The sequence below is a fragment of the Galeopterus variegatus genome, unplaced genomic scaffold (assembly GCF_000696425.1).
Source record: "Galeopterus variegatus unplaced genomic scaffold, G_variegatus-3.0.2 Scaffold6259, whole genome shotgun sequence".
NCBI classification, from domain to species: domain Eukaryota; kingdom Metazoa; phylum Chordata; class Mammalia; order Dermoptera; family Cynocephalidae; genus Galeopterus; species Galeopterus variegatus.
In genome coordinates, this window is record NW_007732370.1 from 8,572 (window position 1) to 28,951 (window position 20,380).

Genomic DNA, 20,380 nt, shown 5'->3' on the forward strand with positions numbered 1-20,380 from the left:
TTCCATTTGTATAAAAATGTACAGACTTGCAGAGCCAGGAAGGATTTGTAAAGAACATTGGTCCCAGTGGTCTTCAAGCCATGATCCTCAATCCTGGGTCCTGTGGGGACACTTCCAGGGGAATTGTGGGACAGGGAAGGCTGGGGAGCCCACCTTTCTTCAGACTGAATAGCTCTACTTCCATCTCTTCTACACATCAAGCTTTCCTGTTTTATAAAGAACCTTTCCTAAAGCTAAAAAAAAACAACAACAACCAAAATTTGCAAACTACTGATAGAGTCCAAAAACACAGGCAATTTCTGAACACCTTCTATGACATATTAATGATAAACAGATAAACACATTGATCTACATGGTTCCTGATATTTTTGGAATCCTAATTTGTAATTTCAGTAAAGTGTGTTTAGGTAACTATTATTAGTGAAACAGTGTACATGGAGGACTTAACATTTTCTGAACTTATGCTTTCACTTGGAGTGGGCGACGCAGGTAATGAATTTCTCAATGGGTATGAAATAATGTCAATAGAATTATTGAAAGCCTTTGAAGTGGTAATTTTAGGTTTGAATATTGTAACAGCAGGTGGAGCTAGTAGTAGGAACGCTCTTTCTAGGCCATATAAAGAGCAGCAAGATGTATAAAACTTACATTAATGTGTTTGCATTGCTGAGCTTTAGGAATAGCAAATACATTGGCTTTGGAAAGTGATCATATTATTACAACACGAAAGCCAAGCTGAATGAAAACTTCGCTATCCTTTTTAGAAAAGGGGCTTACGTTTGGATATGTGTTGCCTTGGAAGACTAAGACAAGTTAAGGGTGTCTTGTGGGGGAGGGATGTGTTTACACAGTTTAATATATGCTTGATGAGTATGACCCCTAGAGCATTGACTTAATAAGGTATATGAATCTGTGGGAAAATAGTGTGAAAGAACTTGATTACATATACATTTATTTGTGTTATTAGACTGCTTTTCTTTTAAGTGGTCATAGACATACAGTTTAAATGCACATTCATTTTCCCCTAGTAAAAACTAAAGAACACGTGCTTTGTAACCCACAAGATTGTGAGATAACGACCTGAATCCTTTATAGCTCCAAAGAGTGATGAGTTATCTGAATATGAAATTTAAAAGATATCACCACTCGTGTGCTTTTTTTTTCTTGTGAATCATGCATTGAACTATGGAATTGTGCTTTTCGCCCCCTTATTTCTCTAAGTCAGATGCAGTGATAAATAAAAGGCAAATATTATGCATACATTTCCTTCCTCTCTGAATTTTGTTTTTTACTTTCTAATATGGATTAAGAAATTGGAGTTTCTAAAATGATGGTTTGTTTTGCTGCCTATGTGAATAAAAAGTGACTTACTTTTTGGCATTAGTTTACAGAGTTAGGAGATATTTAAAGTACACATCTTACTGTTTTTCGCTGAAAACTAGAAATAACATCTTATTTGCTATTATTTGTTCATTACATGTTATTTGTTCAGCAAACATGTAATGAATGCCTGCTCCATGCTAGGCATCATACTGAACACTGGAGATACAGTTTTGAAAAATGTGCATTGTTTTCTTTCAGCATGTATCAGGCAGACATGTAGTCAAAATAATTACTATAGATGCCAATAGATTCTATGACTGTGTTTGGTCACAGGAAAGGCACTCATCTGAGAGAAATCAGAGAAGGCTTCAAAGAGGAGGTAATGCTTGAGTTGCATCTGGAAGGAGATGTAAAAATTCACTAGGAGAAAAAAGGAGAAAGTGCATTCTGGGCATTGTGTTTCACATGGGCAAAGGTATGGGGTATGAAACAGCATACTGTCTTGGGGCAGCACCAGAAAATTTGCTAGGGAGGCTGGAGAGGCAGGCTGGGGTAAGACTGTAAAGGGTCTCATGGGACACGATACCATCAGTGAATAAATTATTCAAGAATTTCAAGTAATCTACATGCTATTTAATTGATTAGCTTTTGATGTTCATGAAACTAAAGTTATGGCTTTGATCTTATAGGAGTGTGGTATGGCTAGACTTCAATTATAACCTCAGCTACCAGTTTTAAATATGTTCTCTGGTCACAAGAGTTATTAGGTGAGAATGGAGCTGCATCAGTACGTATCCTTAACAACTACCGGGAAAAAAATTCTACGTATGTTAATTTAACACAATACCTGCCAGGCCCTCTGCTAGGTGCTGGGAGATATGTTCTGTTGCCTGGAGTACAGCCAGCTGCCTCTCTGACTTTTCCTCTTGGTTGTCTCTGAAGTGTTGGACACTTCACAGGATGGAATCACAGCTCTTCATCTCGGCCCCAGTCCTGCTCTTCCTCTCATCTTCCTTGTCTGTTAAAATGACTCCTTGAGCCAGCTAGTACTCAAGCCAGAACCTACAGGTTACTCTCGACATCTCCCTTCCCACCTGCCATGTCTGACTCCACTGCCAGCACCCTCGCACCACATCTCTTGCCAGCAGGCTCCTAACTGGTCTCCCTTTTAGATTTTTGCTTCCCCCCAATCCTTTTTTCAAGATAATAACCAGAAAGATTTTTTAAAAACCTAAATCAGATCATATCACTTCTCAATTCAAACCTTCTATTGACTTCCTACTGCAACTTAAAACCCAAATTATTTACCGTGGCCCACAAGGGCCTGTGTGTTCCGGCCCCCGCCTCCCTCACCCACCTCCTCTAGTATTGCTCGCTCTTGCTCACTGTGGTCCAGCCACAATGGCTTCTTTTCATTTTCCCACTTTCTCACCCCATGGCCCTTGCATGTGCTGTTTCCACTGCCTGGAACACTCTTCTTCCCATCCTTTAGCCAGCCGGTGTCGTCTCACAGATAGGTGTTAGCTTAAGTCTCTCCTTCTTCACCAGGGTCTGCTCTACAAGAGGATTCCTGTGACTCTTTCACAGCCTCCTGCTTTCCCCTTCACTGCACGTGTCACGGTTTGCAGTTGAACCTGTGTGATGAATGTCTCTCCCACTAGACCAGTAGCTCCCTTGGGACTGGAGTCATGTGTGTTCTTTTCACCTCTGTTTCCAGAACTTAATACACTGCCCAGCACACAGTAGTTCCTAAAAAATTGTAAAAGAATCATTTAAAAATGCAAAGATAGACTGACTTTTTTTAGTTTCTAAATCTTTAACTACAAATAAGAAAAACATGGGAAATTCAGAGAATTATATTCTACATTTTTCAAACTATTGGAACTATTTAAGGAAAGGTATATACCTCAGTATTACCTCACCAAAAGGAAAAGGGTGCATGTGGTTATTGTATGATTTGGGCTGTTTTTAAAACAGAGTGATAACTTTTTTTTATGGAAATCCTGAGGTATACAAGTGAACTGCTTTTTTATATATGTTTAGGGCTCAGTTCACTAAAACATTTAAATTCTTGGCTCTGCTCTTTAAACCTACTACAAAGATCACATTAGAATTCATTTTAATAGACATTGTAAGCACAGTATCCAATCTCATATTATCATGCTGGGCTCTTTTATTATGAGAGTAGCAGGAAGCTGAGCCTGCGGCTGCTGAACACATTATGGGGTGTATCCAGGGCTGGGATGGTGCCAGCTCCATTGTTTATGTAATATTCTCTCCACCTTTATCTGAGGAGTGCAATTGGTATTGACTTTTGAGAAACTACTTCTCTGACCCGATCTCCCAGTTGGGGAAAAAACCTGCTGTAATGACATCTGGCTAGGAAAAAAGGGATCAAAGAAGCATAAGGAAAGAAAAGTTATGAGTCCTTCTTTAATAAGTAGTTTCATGCCTGTCTATTAGATCTTTTAGAGGGAAGAATATTAAACTTTTTCAAGGTCACTGTTCTTTTATACCCTGAAAAAGCTCAGTGAACCCAAAAAGTGTGTCTCGTTTTTACTCTTGATTGTTAGTGTTGTGTCTCCTTAGCATTTAGGAAAATATCTTTTTGACGTCATAGGTCTTTAGGAGTAAATACTGTTCACCGAAATTAAGATAAAATTTATTTGTGAAATTTATTACTGTGCATTTATGTTTTATATTTTCTTAAAGAGGAAGACAGTCATCTTTGGCAAATTTTCTTCCCCCAATTGTTAGGTGTATCGCTTGAGCAGTTTTTAGATATTGTAAGGAAAAAGAAGGAAGCTCAACTGTATCAGAATGAAACAAGACGTATCTTCACAGCTTTTGACATACGCTGTAAGTGTTTTTAAAGTTTTAAAGGATTTTGATGTAAAAAATTGCTAGTAAGAAACTGTAAACTGTAAATGTATATACTCAAAATCAAATAAACAATATACTTGGAAAATTCTTTCACTGTATTCACTAGCTATCACCTTAGGTATTGGTGTGAATTTTTTTCTCCATCACTATCTTAAATTCTTGACATTTACCACAGATGAAGTAATAATTACAGATATATAAGTGTACGTATATATGGTACCTATATACTTATATGTTGTGCCTTTATTGTAATGGAGCCAGCAGAAAGGCTGGCCATGTGGGTATATAGGCTGTGAGCCACCTATGGAAGTGTGGGACACTGTGTGGCCTTTTCCTTCAAGTCTTGCTTTGGCCCACACATGATTGAAGGAATTGTTTTCCCACCCGGGTGTGGCTGAGAGGGCTAGCTTCAGATCCCCTAACCCCATGGTTCACACACAGGGTGAAAAGGCTTGTGGAGTCTAGGTTCAGTGTCTTGGCTGCTGTTGTGGTTTCCCCCTAAATATTAATATATCATAATTATAACACTAAGCAAGAAAAAAAGTGACTTTTAAAGACTAAATTATTTTGACAGTTCTCAAAGACTCAAGGCCTAATGCCACTATTATAATGTATGTCTCTATATAGTCCTTTCTCTGGGACTTATAAAATCAGCAAAATGATAGGAATGGAGGTGACCTTTGAGATCGTTAAGGACTGATTCTAGACTAGATTTTACTAGATTCTTAAATTCTTCCGATGAGACAATCTCGGATTACCTTATATGTAAAATCAACTATAAATTACTGCTTTTCTCCTAATAATATATTAAAATAAAGTTTCACATACATGTTATAGCTGAAATAAGAGTTAATAGGATTTATAGAAGTAAGTAAATGTTTTATATTTTGTTTTCAAATAGATCGTGGATTTTTAACTTTGGAAGATTTCAAAAAAGCATTTAGGCAGGTGGCTCCCAAATTACCAGAAAGGACTGTTCTCGAGGTATTCAGGTAAGGCACCAAAATATGTACACTCACCCCTTGATTTATCATTTGCTTTTACAAGGTTTTGGTTTTATGGAGGACACTTCTTTATGCTGATTTTTCACTTATGAACATTTCCATCTCATAGAATAGTATTGTGACTGAGGAGAGAAATCTATAGTTAGCAGTGAGCCCATTCATACCCTTTACAGTGGATTCTAGAGAGGGTGGAGTACTTGCACACCAGGCAGGTGCGTGAAAACATTTGTCGGTAGGGGTGGGAGAGGAGCAGGAGGAAAGCAGAATTCTTCATATACTTACGTGTTGACCCCCAAAAAAAAAAAAAAAAAAAAGAAGCTTTATTCATCTTTAGCATGGGTGCTGGTGTCCTCGTATAGTCTGTATTTCAGTCAGCCACAGGCTGCCCATGGGTCTTGAGCTGTCTGGAGAGAAGAATTGGAGTTGTCTAATGGTGGTCCCTCTTCATCTACTTTCAAAGCTGTCAACACATGGTGCAGTTCACGCATAACTGATATAGTGGATTTAAAGATTATATCATACAGTTTTTAATGAACTAATCCTGGCAAAATGGACAAGTGGCCTAAAAGCAGTTTCTGTTAGGAAACTGCAGATGGAGGGTGATAGTGATAGTGTGAGCACGTGCTGCCGTGGGAGAATGGCAGAGCCGTCTCTTCTCGGACGCCCAGCACGAGCTCTTCATCAGCCCTGTTACCGGGTGCATTAATTAGGGCCAGTACACCAGCAAGAGCCAGAAAACCCAAAATGACAGAACTCAGAAAAGAGAGAAATGTATTTCTGAATGATGACAACACAGGACGGACCCGCATTCCCCCTTTCTTGTTGCTCTGGCTGCCTCAGCACCTGGCAACCTGCATTCCAGCAGGTAAGGAGGAAAGGAAGCAGAAGATATGCCCCTTCTTTCAAGCCTCTATGTTATTTTTGTTTACCTCCCAGTAACCAAAACCTAGTTCCAAGGCCATGCATAACTGCAAGGGGGATAACACTTGGCAAAGGTACTCTTTGCTCTGGACAGTCATGTTCCCACTAACAGAGGTTCTGATACTGAGGAAGAAGGAGAGAGAATGGATTTTGGGGGACATCTGGCAGCTGTTCCTAATTGGGATAAAAGTAATTTACTGAAATCTGACCAGAGTCCAGCTCTGCTCAGTAGAAATTATCAAGCAGGTTATCTGAATAAGGATTTGCACTGATTATCATTAATAGTGACATATGTGAAATTCATTTGCTGCATCATTCCCAAGCAAACTATTGAAGAGCAAAGAAATTAGAGCCATACAGAGTGTTAGAGGACACTATTGCTTAGTCAATTTTGTAAAAGCTAGTCCTTTAAAATGCAGTAGCATTTTTGTATATACTTTGTGATGAGATGGATAGTAAATACCAATATATTTCTACCTCACAGAGGTTGTTGTTAACAAAAGAACTAAAAATTGTTACTCATTTTCCTTTTAGAAAAAGACAAATTGTTCAGAGTTGCTGACCTTTATGTGTTAAATGGTTTTAGTAGTTGCTACCTTGTAGAGGTTTTTGAAAAATATATAGCTCTTCGAGGTGGAAGCAGTGTTTTAACAATGAATAAGAAATAACTGCTTCTTGGAAGAAACCTATGCTTATGCTACAGGGAGAACATTTTTGAAATGGATGTTTGGAAATGTGATTTTATTTTTAAAAATGTGTGACATCTATTAAAACTGTTCACATCTGCCTGTTCAATAAGTTTAAAATGGAATTCTGGCTAAAAAAAATTTCACAAAGTTTCAGTGGTTTTAGGGCACAATTTTTTAAAATATGAAAGTTTAATAGCATTAATATGTTTTCAAGAACAACTGACTGATATCAGGAAAGATGGACATTTACTAGCTGAATTTCATTTAGCAATACCAACAAAATAATAATTTTTTAAAAAATTGAAAAACCCCTAAACCTTTTTGCATTTTCAGAAAATGGAATTAAAAACCGAGGGTATCAGTATCATCATGACCTTTTCCCATTTAGATCTTCATATTTCCATGAGGTATCTGACAGCCATTGAAGCCAAGTATCAAAACAAATTGAACTTTAAATTGCTCAATCACAGAGGATTAAGCCAAGATGTTCAGAAATAATAAAGTATATTAAATCACATTGTTCTCGTTAAGTATTATTAATAATTTCTAGTGACAGCAAAAAGTTATTTGCTATTAATAAATACAATGTTTGTATCTTTATTTAATCTTTAGAAATTCCTATATTGTGTTATATTGTACATAATAATATAGTAGCATATGTGCATGTAATCTATAAATAAATATATTCATATTGTAGGGATATACCTACAAATCTTGTACTTAACTATGGTTGTGTGATCAAAACAGTTTGGAGATCACTGCAAACAAGACATACAGCCAAACAAGACATTTTAGTTGGTTGAACATGCCCTGTTTAAACTCTCAATTGTATTTTTATAACATTGCAATCCCTAAACCAGAATAAATAATGAATAAGAAGTATTAAATGAAGTTGTGAACCCAAAAAGGAGAAAAAAAATTTCTTCTTTGTGTAAATTGGAGTACGCAAAAAAAAAAAAAAAAGTCTGACTTACACAAACATCCATGTTTCAGTGGTACAAACAATTTTCAAGAATAATAATAAAAAAATCAGCTTATAAGGCTGTTAGTGATGTAGAGTTATGTAATGTTTCTAAGGTTAGACATTCACTTTTTGAGAAGCTTGAGTAGCTTTTGACTTAATTGATGAGCATGAATGGAGTTCATTACCCAGGTCCACAATTACTGAGAAGAAAGGTGGGATTTGAGGGGCACTGTAAGAAGGAGCTAGAGAGTGAGAATTCTCATTAGACCAGAGTCTTCTATGGTTTGAATGACTGAAGAAGTTTTCATAATCTTCAATTCAGCAACTGCCTGATTCTTCCCAAAGGAATTTCTCAAGATCACCAGCAGTCTCTTTCTGAAGTACTTGCCCATCTTTTTATAAACCAACAACTACAATAAAACCAACCATCTAAACAAACAATGCAAAGAATGAGACATGGGCATAAAGCATCAAAGAATCATTTCACTTTATAACTTGATAGAAACACTGGTGTTTCATTCATTAACTCTGAGAGTGTTACAAGAACTAAATGAGATACTTTTCTAAGTTTTGTGAATTGTTGCCTAAATGTCAACTATTCTGGTTGATATTTAGTGATCTTATCATGAATAAAATCAATGTATTTTTTTTTTTCCTTTTTGTCTTTTTTTTTTTCATGACCGGTAATGGGATCGCAACCCTCGGTGTCGCGCCCGCACCGCTCTCAACCAGTGAGCGGACCGGTCTCTATATGTGATCCGAACCCTTGGTGGGAGCGCCGCCGCACTCCCAAGCGCCGCACTCTACCGAGTGCGCCACCGGGCCGGCCCAAATCAATGTATTTTTAAAAAAGAAATATATTGTCAAGGATTCGTAACAGCTACATTGTGTTCTGCAATCATAATTTCTTTTCTTTTAGTCTGAGTTCTACAGTTAAATAAAGTCAAAGCTCACCTCCAGGCTTTGTACCATAGTTTCTGCTTAGCTGAAGTTTATCCTCTAGTTGGGATCATAAGAACTTTATTCCTTGTTGTCTTTCATGTTCAAAAATGTTTATCTGGGCTATTATACTTGAATAAAAATATATAATGAACTTAATGCTAACATTTTTGAGTCACATTCTTTTTCTTTGAGAATGCTGATAATGTTGGAAATCCTTTTAAATTTTTTGTTAATTTCTATTTTAATTGCTTGCTGTTCTCATCATGTTTCTTAGTATATTTTCAGCAATGTCTGTTTGCCTTTGTGCTGCATCTAATGTGGCTTTTTTTTTCTGTTTTGTTCTATATCTGCTAATGTTTCACGTCCTTTTGTTATTTTGCTCTATCTTGTTATTTTATATTATCTTCCCTAAGCATTTCTAGATCTGCTTTCAACTCTTGTTTTATAGAGGCATTTGTTTTATTAGGGAAACAATGATTTTTGAGATTTTATTTTTAATAGCTGATTGCTTGGTGGATGCTGTTTATAACTTTTTCCATATTAGTTAATGAAAGCAAGTTTTCTTCTGTGGGAAGAGTTGTGAGGAACAAGTTACTGTCTTAAACCAAGGTATATCTCACGTAAAAACCAAAAAGAGAAATTGGATTGGTTTCTTATCTCTAAAGATATCATAAAGTGTTTAGCAGTAGGATTTCAAAATTTGAGACTCCTTTCTGTGTTTGAAACATCACTTTGCTTTTCTCTTAGAGCTGCTAGTCATCATTTGTGTATTTGTAGACTAAAATAGCTGAGGCTATATCAAAGGTGATGTTTTATTGTTATTCAGAAGTTCTTTCAATTACTTCCTTGAAAGTCTTTTTTTTCCTACCCATTAAAAATGGCAGAAGTTCAAGAGACAGAAGAGCTGAATAGTACTGTTTGCACTATGAAATTAATGTTGGATAATAGGATATTTCTAGTGCTAAAAGGTTGAAACAAGACACATAATTCCCCTTTAACACTAATAGATCTTGTTGAAAGCTTTGTAATGCTATCTTTGTTTAAAAGAAATGTTCAGAAATCTTCAGTGACTTTAATGGGTAAAGTTAAAACTCTTTAAACCTGGCTCTCCAGCATCTGGTTCCTTTTCTAACATCTGGTCCCCTCTCCAAACTCATCTTTCATTGGTCCCAAATTCCTGTGTTTCCCTCGGCGTAGTACTTGTTCCTTTGATTATGTGATGTGCATTTACACTTCATTCTATTTCCATTGCCTGGCAATGCCTTTCCCTACTCCCTACCTACCCAAATTTGAACTATTTTTTAAGGTCCTGCACAAGGATACCTTTTTTTCTCTACACTGAACAGTCTTGTCTCCTTTCTCTAAATTTCGATAGTATTTATTGTTAAATTTTTTTTTTTTTTTTGTCTTTTGTCTTTTTTCCGTGTCCGGCAACGGATCGCAACCCTCAGTGTTGCCCCCGTACCGGACCGGGGACCGGCAACGGGATCGCAACCCTCGGCGTTGCTCCCGCGCCTCGCTCAGCCAGTGAGCGGGAGCCGGTCTGTATGTGGGATCCGAACCCTCGGGCAGGAGCGCCGCTGCGCTTCTCAAGCAGTGCACTATCCAGTGCGCCACCAGGCCGGCCGTTAAATATTTTTTTAACTTGATAAAAATACAGTGTTTGTGATTATCTCCATAAAATGCAAGCTCTTTGAGTTTGCAGACTTATCTGTAATCTCCACTGTATGGTGATTATATATATAATCCCTGGTATGTTGCCTTATGCATTGTAGTTAATCAATAATTGTTGTTCCTTTATTCCAAATACCAAGTGACAGTAAAATTCTCACAGTTTTCTTTATGGTTTAATTTATTTCTTATAAAGTAGGAAAGAGTACTTTAAAATATAATCAGGAGCTTTTTAGTCACATGTGGCTTTGCTTTCCATCTTTCTCTTTCTACATGTGATTATTTATATTATGAATTAATCTCTGACAATCTTTCTCTGCTTTATTTTGGGGGCATTTTCAATTCATGGTTTAGCCTCAGCTGTCATCGGGGAGCTGGCTTAATGTTCTTTCTTGTCTTTGCCTGCCATCAGCACCCTGTGGTATTTCTGGCTGGCGTTTTTCTCTGTGTGAGTATGTTTACTTCTCCATGCCCAGGAGCCTTCTCCATCTCATTGTAAGCACTGAAATTTGTACATTCCCACCACCTGTCAGTTGGCAAAAAGCTCTGGAGCTCCTTCTGCTTCCCAGCCATGAAATGAAACGTGTGTGCAGAAGCCTGTGCCTTGACCCAACATCCAAGATTCTGAGTGCACAGACCAATGCCACATATTAATGTAAAGTGGAAATATTGAGGCACCAAAGTGCTCTTCATTCAGATCTGGAGACATTTAAATCCTTATATTTTGGTGTAAACAATCCCTTTCTCCATATTACATGGGGAAGATCTAACTCTCCTTCTTTGGGGTATTAAAAATTGGTTGAAAATAAGAGCATTATGACTTGTCAAATAATATATTTTCAGTGTCAGAATGTTAGTGGGGGTGGAGATAGGGGCTAAGGAATGCAATTTAAAAAAGTAGTGATAGATATTCCCTTGGCAGAAAAATTCTATATGCATCATATCACAGCCATTATAGAGGAAAGGATTGTCATGATCTTGGGTAAAACAAACTGATAGACTCTTCTATTATGCTGAATGGAAGAGTCTTACAGAGCCGAGGGGCCTAAAGTAAAGTGATTTAAGATAGCATTTATTTTTTCAAATCATTTGCATCTCTTTTGAAGTGGTATTTCTCGCTGTGTTCCTTAGCTTCCTATAATTCCTTTCTGCCAGCAACCGACTTGTTGCATATCATTTTCTCAGACAATCTCTAACAAGAGAAAGTTTCCCTTGTTATTTTGTGGATCAGAATGATTCTCTTATAAATGTCGTCATGTGACCTCAGTATGATCACAGGTATTATAGTGAGTTCCTACTTTAGTGAATGTGATTATTGATCTGTAAGTATCTACATGCTTCTGCATATAAAAAATATAAAAAACACTAGCAATTATATCTCATTCTTCATAGCCACATAGATAGCAGTCCTGCTATACCTGTTGTATGAGCTTGAATTTCCAATATTTATTTCATGGATTTTTATGTCTTCTCTGCAATGGTAATGCCTTAGTTTTTATTTCATTTTTTATTTCAAAATTTTACTGTCAGATATTTCCTTTGCCAATTATCCTCTTACACATGCTTATGGAATAGAGAGTGTAAGCTTTTCAAGTCGACCTCAGAATTTCCCTTCTGAGGGACTTCTAGGGACTTTCACATGGAATATGTTGAATAAAACTGTACTTTTAAAAACCCAGCTAGGAAAAATTGTATTCTGGTCATTATAGGAAAATGCCAGTTTTCAGAAGGTGCCTAATTGATTTTGCCCCATGAACAAAAATAACTTAAGTGCATTTGAGGATAGTCCTTTTACCAGCATGAACTTCATTTAGAATTGGTGACAAAGAAATTGAAACTCAGAAACTGGACCAGGAAACAAATAGAGAAGAGTGATGACTTTATTACATAGATTTTCAAATAGAATGTATTTTGGTTTCTTCGGTTAACCTAACTTAGTGCGTGTCACCAGGGGCATATTATTGGATTGGAAGGCATATTTAATCTCTTTCAGATTTAGGATGCTCAGATTTATAGTTCCTCTCTTATGCTAAACTTACCTAGATGAAAATTCTACTCATCCTTCAAGGTCCAGCTGTTAAGATACTTCTTATCTTGAAAGTTGGTCCTGTCCTGTACCCTACCTATCTGTCCACCTTCCAATCCCCAAAAAGGAAGTTGTCTCCACCTTCTGCTTTAAACTCCTAATTCATCATAAATATCTTTCTTCTTTCTATGCTTTTTCATAGTTATTTGAATATATACTTTATTACCAGTATTCAAATGTGGGCTTAACAGGAGCAGGCACAGTAGAGTGTTCGTCATTACTCTCCCCACAGCTCATGGTGCACTTTTATACATCTTGAATAGATGACTACGTTTTATGTAAATGAATGGCTTATATAGAGAACAGGCTTTTTGCTATGCATTTTTTGTTTTGCTCTCCAAATGCCACTCTGGTGCCCTGTTAAGGTCATGGAATCCAGGCAAGCCCCTGATGGGAATGAGGAGATGTGAGTTCTAGTCCCAGCTCTGCCTCTGCCATCTTTCCACAAACCACCAAATCTCCCTGGACTGCACTCTCCTTATCTCAGAAATGAGGGTGTTGTGTTAGATGATCTGGCAGGCTTTTTCTAGCTCCAAAATTTACTGGTGGGGTTATCTGTCATAGAGAGTGGCAGGGCAGTCTCTTTTATTTTCTCTGTGTATCACGGATATTATTCAGAATCCACCACGACATGAATACAGATGTGGTCTCTTAGTGTGACAAAGACTGTTCTCAAGAGGAAATTACTGGGTTTGACAGCTATCCAACCCTGGGTTTAGTTTTTGAGATGTCACTATAACAAGTGTTATAGCCAATGTATCCAATTCCTCATCTACATGTGTGTTTGAATACACTGTTCTTGGAGTAATAGCATGAGGGCTGTTTTTCTTTTAATTCAACTGTCAGGTAAGAAACTGCGGCCATAGTTTCTATGGCCAAATTTTGCTAACTCTTTCAGTCATCCTTGAGGTTATTAATAGCCACACATCAGGAATGTATTCATGCCATTTTCCTTTATAGACAAAGGAACCAATTTCTTATGTTTTTCTTTTGTAGCAGATAGTAACTTCTGCATGGGAACTTAGATAATAATGTATATCATATTTTTTAAATGACAGAAATTTGTATTTAATAAAAGAAATCTATATTTTATTAGATATTTAAATTAACATTGTTTCAAAATGTCATGCAAAAATAGACTCAGAATTAAGAATTACATCAACATTTTGATTGTCCTCTTTATATACATCCTAAAATCAAGACCAATCTATGACATACTAACCTATGAGTTTTCCACCTTTGTGTCTAGACATCTTGTCCACCTACCTCCTTCCCAGTCATTCTGCTCCATCAGGCTACTTTGAATAAATACATCCTTGTCATTCAAAGAGTCTTCCAAAGATCAGTGGCATCAGCATCAGGGAGCTTGTTGGCAATGCTTCACCTCAAACCCCACTCCAAAGGTACTGAATCAGATGTGTTTAATATAATCCCTGGGCAATTCATATGTACATTCACATGTATTAAAATTTGAAAATCACTGGTCTAACCCTTCTAGTTAACTTTGGGTAATGATAGTAAATTATAATTGCTTTTTAATGTTGTTTCCTGACTTCAGTAGCTTTACATTGCCTACCACATAACATCTAGATTCTTTAGCCTGACATACAAGGCCCTATAGACAGAAACTAGTGTGCCTTTTTCACTTGTCCCCCAGCATTTCCCAGGTCAAACATTCCACTCCATCTTTCTGGTCTACTTGCTTTATACTGATCCTGTCTCTTCTCTTCTAGCATTTTTGCTCACTGCTCTCTCTCCTCCTCCTCCCACTTCCCCATCCACATAGCTAAATGGTATCCATTCCTGAGCTGAACACTCCACTCTCTTCTACCTAGCCTTCCCTTACCACTCCAGTCCACTAAATATCTTCCCTCTTCCTTAGAACTCCTATAGCACTTGCCTCATAAATTTATCTAACAATAGCAAGCACAACGCTAGTAGCAACTAACATTTACTGAGTATTTACAGCGTACCAGCCACTGTGCTGAACAAACCCTTTCCAGAACCTCGTGGGTTAGGCTCTCTCCAAATTTCACAGATGAGAAAATCTTGGAGAGGTCAGAGGACTCACTCAAGGCCTCTAGCTAGAACCAAGATTCAAACCCAAGCAGTCTGACTTTAGAGCTTGTCCTCCTAATAACTGTTATATTCCTTTTCTCACCTTTTTTAACAGTATAAATGTCCTAAGTGTAAGTAAGAACCATGCCTTTGTATGCCTACAATGCCTAGCATAAACATGAGGAAGCAAGACATATTTACTCTGCCCAAAAAGTGATCTTGCTAAACTAGTTGCATAATTATATAGCTTTTCCCTATTCGTGTGAATTGGTTTAGTTTGGATTGTTATACTTCAGATTTCACTTGATTATCTACAATATAAACAAAAGGAACTGTTTTAAAAAATGTATAAAAGGAAGCTGATACAGCTTTTTATCACACAGAACTGTAGCAGGCATTCTAGTTCAGGTTTTTTGATAGGAACCCATGTGTTATGCATCTTGCCTATGGAATTATATGGCAATACCAAAATATGTGCCAAATAACTTATAAAATAAAAAAATTGATGAATGGAGTTTTATAATTTTAACCAAGTTTTGACCTAAATTCATGATTTGCTCTTTATAAGACAGGATCCTACTTTGACTCAGTTGGGAGACCATTTTGATCGTATACTGTGAGTCCAGCATTGTTTTATAAATTCCAGCTTGCCCACACTATTTGCTCTTCTTTGCTCTGTGGTTGCAACCTCCTGCTGGAGGAAGCCAGGGCAAAGTAGTAATTAAATCCACCCCAGACTTACTGTGATGCCCTTAGTTCCTGCTCATTCCCTGCCTCTTCCTGTCCCAGCCCCTGAACCTGCTGATAGCTCACTTGGTAGACTCAAGCCAACCCCAGGAGATGCAAGATAGGCACTAATACTAATAACCTCTACTCCCGCACTGCTTGTCACTCACTTCTACTCCTCTCCTACCCGTGGAATTTAGAATTTACAATCCCAGAGCTGATTACTGATGGCTAGACATGGCTACTGGATTCTCACATTGTTACCATAATCCTTTCTCCCAGTGCCATATCATCTGCACCCCCCCCCACCACTGTTGTCCTTTGCTGCCAATAAGCCCCAAGAATGTTTATAGCACCTTCCCTTCCTTATCTTCATGCAGAATCCAGGCGTCTGTCCAAGACCCTTGGTTCTCACCTGTACATCAGGGTCTGCACTGTTAAGTGGGATCTGGTACTTGGGCTTGCTTTTTGCCAATCTGAGATCTGAAGTTTACTTATCGCTTGCCTTCTTTCTGCAGTGCATCTACCTCCTATCCAAAACACACATCACACATACTACAGTCGATCCATTTCTCTCTCTCTCATCAAGTGTAACGTCTGAGAGATCTCAAAACTATGCTGTCTATCTTCCTAGATCCTCTTGGTTAGAAACTCTGCTGCCTGCCTTTGTCCTAGAATGGGACCACATTCACAGTCCAGCCAGAGACTGTGGTTCTACTTGACCACAGTGTTTGGACTACCCAAATTCATCTTTTGTACTGAGTTTCCCCGCTCTGGTCTAGTGTAATTTCAGAATGCTTTTCTTTTCATGCTGAGGTCTGATGTGCCTGTCACTCAGGTCATGTAATACCTTTATTGCTGTCCAGGGGAGCTTTAACTCAGCTGTCTTCAACTTCCCTCTTTCAAGGATGGCAAATAGTTAGCATGCATTTCGTCACAGACCCCTTCCATGCCTGTAGCCCGTACTCTTCTGCTGAGCCTCGAAATTCTTCTCAGTATAACAGCCCAAGCCAGTTCGTTAGCATTGTCACTGAAGATGAAATCTGTTTGTTCCCTAAGGATTTGTTCTTTGTGGTGGTTGTACCAAACCTTTCCTACTGCTGTGCATTGCAGGTGATCTTGTGTTCTGCTTCATGGAGAGGGCCAGGGCCTCTGCCTGGTTTCCTTTACTGCATTGTCATCCACCTCCACAGTTTTCTATTTTCCATCAATTTTACGTCTAACGAAGGGGGGTGTCTCTCTCTCTCTCTCTCTCTTTTTTTTTTCTAATTCCTCTCTTTTATTCTGGTCTCATCCCTCTCCCTTCTTATGATCTAAGACCTTTCTCCATCAGCCATTCCCCCTTCTGTGTATAACTTTCATCCCTGCCTGCAGATATACTCAAATCCAGCATAGAACACTGTTCTCCCCACCTAAGTCTCTCTAGTTACCCCATCTTTTTTCTTGGAGTTCACTGTTGTCAGCTTCTTGCAGTGTTCAGCACCCTGCCTGAGGGTCCTGTCCTTGATTCTTGCTCTTCCCCAGCTTTCATAGCACTGTATCGTTCCACAGCAGTGACAGTGGTTCCCATCCAGAGAACACGTACTACATATTACCCTACTGAATCCTTACAGTTACCCTGCCCAACAGCTGGTATTCCTACCCGTTTTACAGATAAATCTGAGATTCCTTTATTGCTAAATTCAAGCCAAACTGGACTTAATATCTCAATTATTTTGTCTTGGTCGAAGAAAAAAAGACATAGGAAACTGACAAATAATAAGTTTTTATTTGATAATTGTTGCATTGCCCCCCACGGATTTGTCACCCCTCTTTCCCTGGGTGACGGATCCACAAAGGATTACTCAAAGCCCATCTCTTCTGAGCAGTGAGAAGCCCCAAAGTGGTTAATCTCCCAGAACCCTCAAGAGTGAGGCATTCATTCCATTTGGGAAATTAACCACGAATTGGAGTTCTCTTTCTGCATTTATTCTCCAGACCAGCAAGTTACAGGAAGAGACATAGGTGGGGTTTTTGCTAAGTGCAGTTTAATAAGTTTAACAATAGAAGCTGGTAACATTCAGTAAAAACAAGTCAGATGACATTCCATTAGGCAATTAATTGATCCACCAACAAAAGCTTGATCTTAGCAAACATTCTCTTCTTGCAGCAATTTCCCAGTATCGTTACATATCAATCAGTAACCTGTCTGTCTTTGAACCAGCAACCTTGCTGTGTTACAGTTCTTTATCTTACAACAGAGACTTTATAGCCTGGGGAAAATTTCCTGTTCTTTGCAGCGTCGATATTTGAAACTGCAAGGCTTTGGAAAACCAGGCCCTGTGAAGTACATTTGCTTTATGAATACTCCACAGATAATAATCATGTTGCTGGTACTTGTTAATTATCAAGTGTTTTTGTTACCTCAAAGTTTTATCTTTTGGTTTAGGAATGCCACTGCCTAATAATGATAGAATAGCTTGAACTTACAGGTAAAATAAAATGTCTGCATGCTTATATTCATCGCAGCATTATTCATAGTAGCCAAGATGTGGAAACCACCAAACAACCTGAATGTCCACCAATGGATGAATAGATAAAGAAATTATGGCATACATATGCATTATATATATATATGTACACACACATATATACACACATATATATGAGGAGTATTCAAAAAATTCATGCAAAGATTTGTTGAAAGATTATCTTTCAATTCTGTTTTTCCATGAACTTTTTAAAGTAGCTGTATGTGTATGTATACATACACAATGGAATATTATTCAGCCTTAAAAAGGAAGTAAAGCCACTTGTGACAACATGGAGGGACATAGAGGACATTACGCTAAGTGAAATAATCCAAACAAAGAAGTCAAATACTACATAATATTACTTGTATGTGGAATCTGAAATAGTCAAACTCAGAGAAACAGAGTAGAATGTGGTTGCCAGGGGCTGCAGTGTGGGGAGATGTTGGTCAGAGGGTACAAACTTTCAGTTATAAGATGGTTAAATTCTAAAGATCTAATGTACAGCATGGTAATTTTTTATAGCTAATAATAATGTATTGTGTATTTGAAATTTGCTAAGGGAGTAGACCTTAAGTGTTCTAACCATACACATGCATGTGCTCACACATGCACACACAGAAACTATGTCAGCTGATACATGTGTTAATTAGCTTGACTGTGGGAATCATTATACAAGGTATACTTATATCAAAATACTGTGCTGTATACCTTAAATTTATATAATGTTTTATTTGTTGATCATACCTCAAAAAATGTTTAAACAAACAGTATTGAGTATTATTCAAGAATCATGTTAAAGGATTTATTTACATATTTTTGTGTGTTCCAATAAAGCTTTGTTTATAGCCAATACATTTGAATTTCATAAAATTTTCACATCATGAAATGTTATTCTTCTTTTGAATTCTTTCAACCCTTTAGAAATCAAAAAGTGATTCTTAGTTTGTGGGCTGTGCAAGAACAGATTGTAGGACACCTTTCACCCATGGGCCATAGTTTGCTGATGCCTGTAGTGGTTTCCTGAAATTCCATCACTACATCTACCTGCGTGGACTTGGCAAGTTTACGCATATTAGTTGTAGTAAATGGAAACTTTTCAGAGCAACCTCCCACTTCATAGCATCTTAAAGCATACATTTAGAAACAAAAATAAATAAAAGTTGCAAAATGCTTTTTTTAAACCAAGTCTTATTGTTAAAATTCCTCCTAACCCATTAATGACTTCCAGCAGAAATCTTCTTTGCCTTGGAGATGGCATATCGGGACTCTCATCCAAGGAGGGAATGGGGCAGTCAAAGAGTCTCTTGTTCCCTTCTTGCAGGAATTTACCTGTGTTTGCTGGAGAAAGTATTTGATGAATACATGAAAGAATGCATAAATGAAATGAGTAAATAAATGAGCAAAGGAACAGAATTAATTTGACCAAAGTTTGCATGTCCAAATTATGTGCTGAATTGGGTAGAACAGCTGCTGCCCCTTAATTTTATCTGGGCCTGTTACAAATTGTGTTCTTTACTGGGCTTTCAATTTTAGACTTGGAGGCTTTCAAAAAGTTTGAAATGGACTACACATTTGTATAGAGATTTAAACTGCTTTTATCACAAAATTATTACAGTAGTTTTAAACTCTGTCAGAAAGCTTTTTTTTTTCCTTTTTGTCTTTTTTACTGACCGGTAATGGGATCGCAACCCTCGGTGTCGCGCCCGTACCGGGGACTGGCAATGGGCTCGCAACCCTCGGTGTTGCGCCCCGCGCTCAGCCAGTGAGCGGGAACCAGTCTCCACATGGGATCTGAACCCTCGGTGGGAGCGCCGCCCTCTCCAGTGCGCCACCGGGCCGGCCCAGAAAGCTTTTAACAGGACTCTGCCTTCACAGTCAAATTCGATTATTTGGATGGAAGCTTCTTGTTCTTTCTCTCTTGTACATTGTCTAGTAGAGAAATTTTTGCAGTGACCAGATTTGTCATTGTGTTGGTGTCATTCATTCTGCAGGTTACAAATTTGTCATGACAGCAAGTGACTGGATGTACCTTTCATAGATGACTTCTATCTACAAATTGGTTGTTTTGGAAGGAAAAACTGGGCTTAGTTCTTTAGGGATACTTATATTCACAGACTGATTCATTGTGCAGAGATCAAATTTGTTCCCTAAGGGTTCAGTTGTGCTGTCTGTATGCTGGTATCTATTGCTAGGTGTGGTTCAATTAAACAGGAAGGAAAGACATATAGAAGTATATATTCACATGTCAGATGGCAGCATCCATCTTTGAGACAGGAATCTTGGTGGAAAAAGTTCAAAAATTTTTAAATGTGAAATTACTTCCTCAATCACTTTATTTTGAATGAAATTAATGTCTGATGTAAACATTGTAGGTCAGCATTGTATTTGATACCATTTAGTGTTCTCTCTCTCTCAGTTTCTAATTTTCATTGTAGTGCTTAGCCTTTGCTTTCTGAGTATGAGTTTATGGTAGAATAAATCAAATTAGCTTTAGAGGGTAGATTTAGTTTTCTCTAATGACTTATTAACCAAAATATACCTTCTTCATACATGAAAAAGCCAGAGTGGATCATTATTTATTTGACTGGCAAAGAAAGGCA

At 37.8% G+C, this 20,380-nt stretch overlaps 1 protein-coding gene across 1 annotated transcript; it reads left to right on the forward strand.

The window, feature by feature from the left end:
* Positions 1–434: 434 nt before the first annotated feature.
* Positions 435–13,801, forward strand: LOC103606072 (EF-hand calcium-binding domain-containing protein 11-like). Its single transcript, XM_008590667.1, has 4 exons — positions 435–489; positions 4,081–4,182; positions 5,108–5,198; positions 13,733–13,801. Exons 1-4 carry the CDS (start codon positions 435–437, stop codon positions 13,785–13,787), a joined length of 303 nt encoding a protein of 100 aa, XP_008588889.1. The 3' UTR covers positions 13,788–13,801.
* The last annotated feature ends 6,579 nt before the right edge of the window (positions 13,802–20,380 follow it).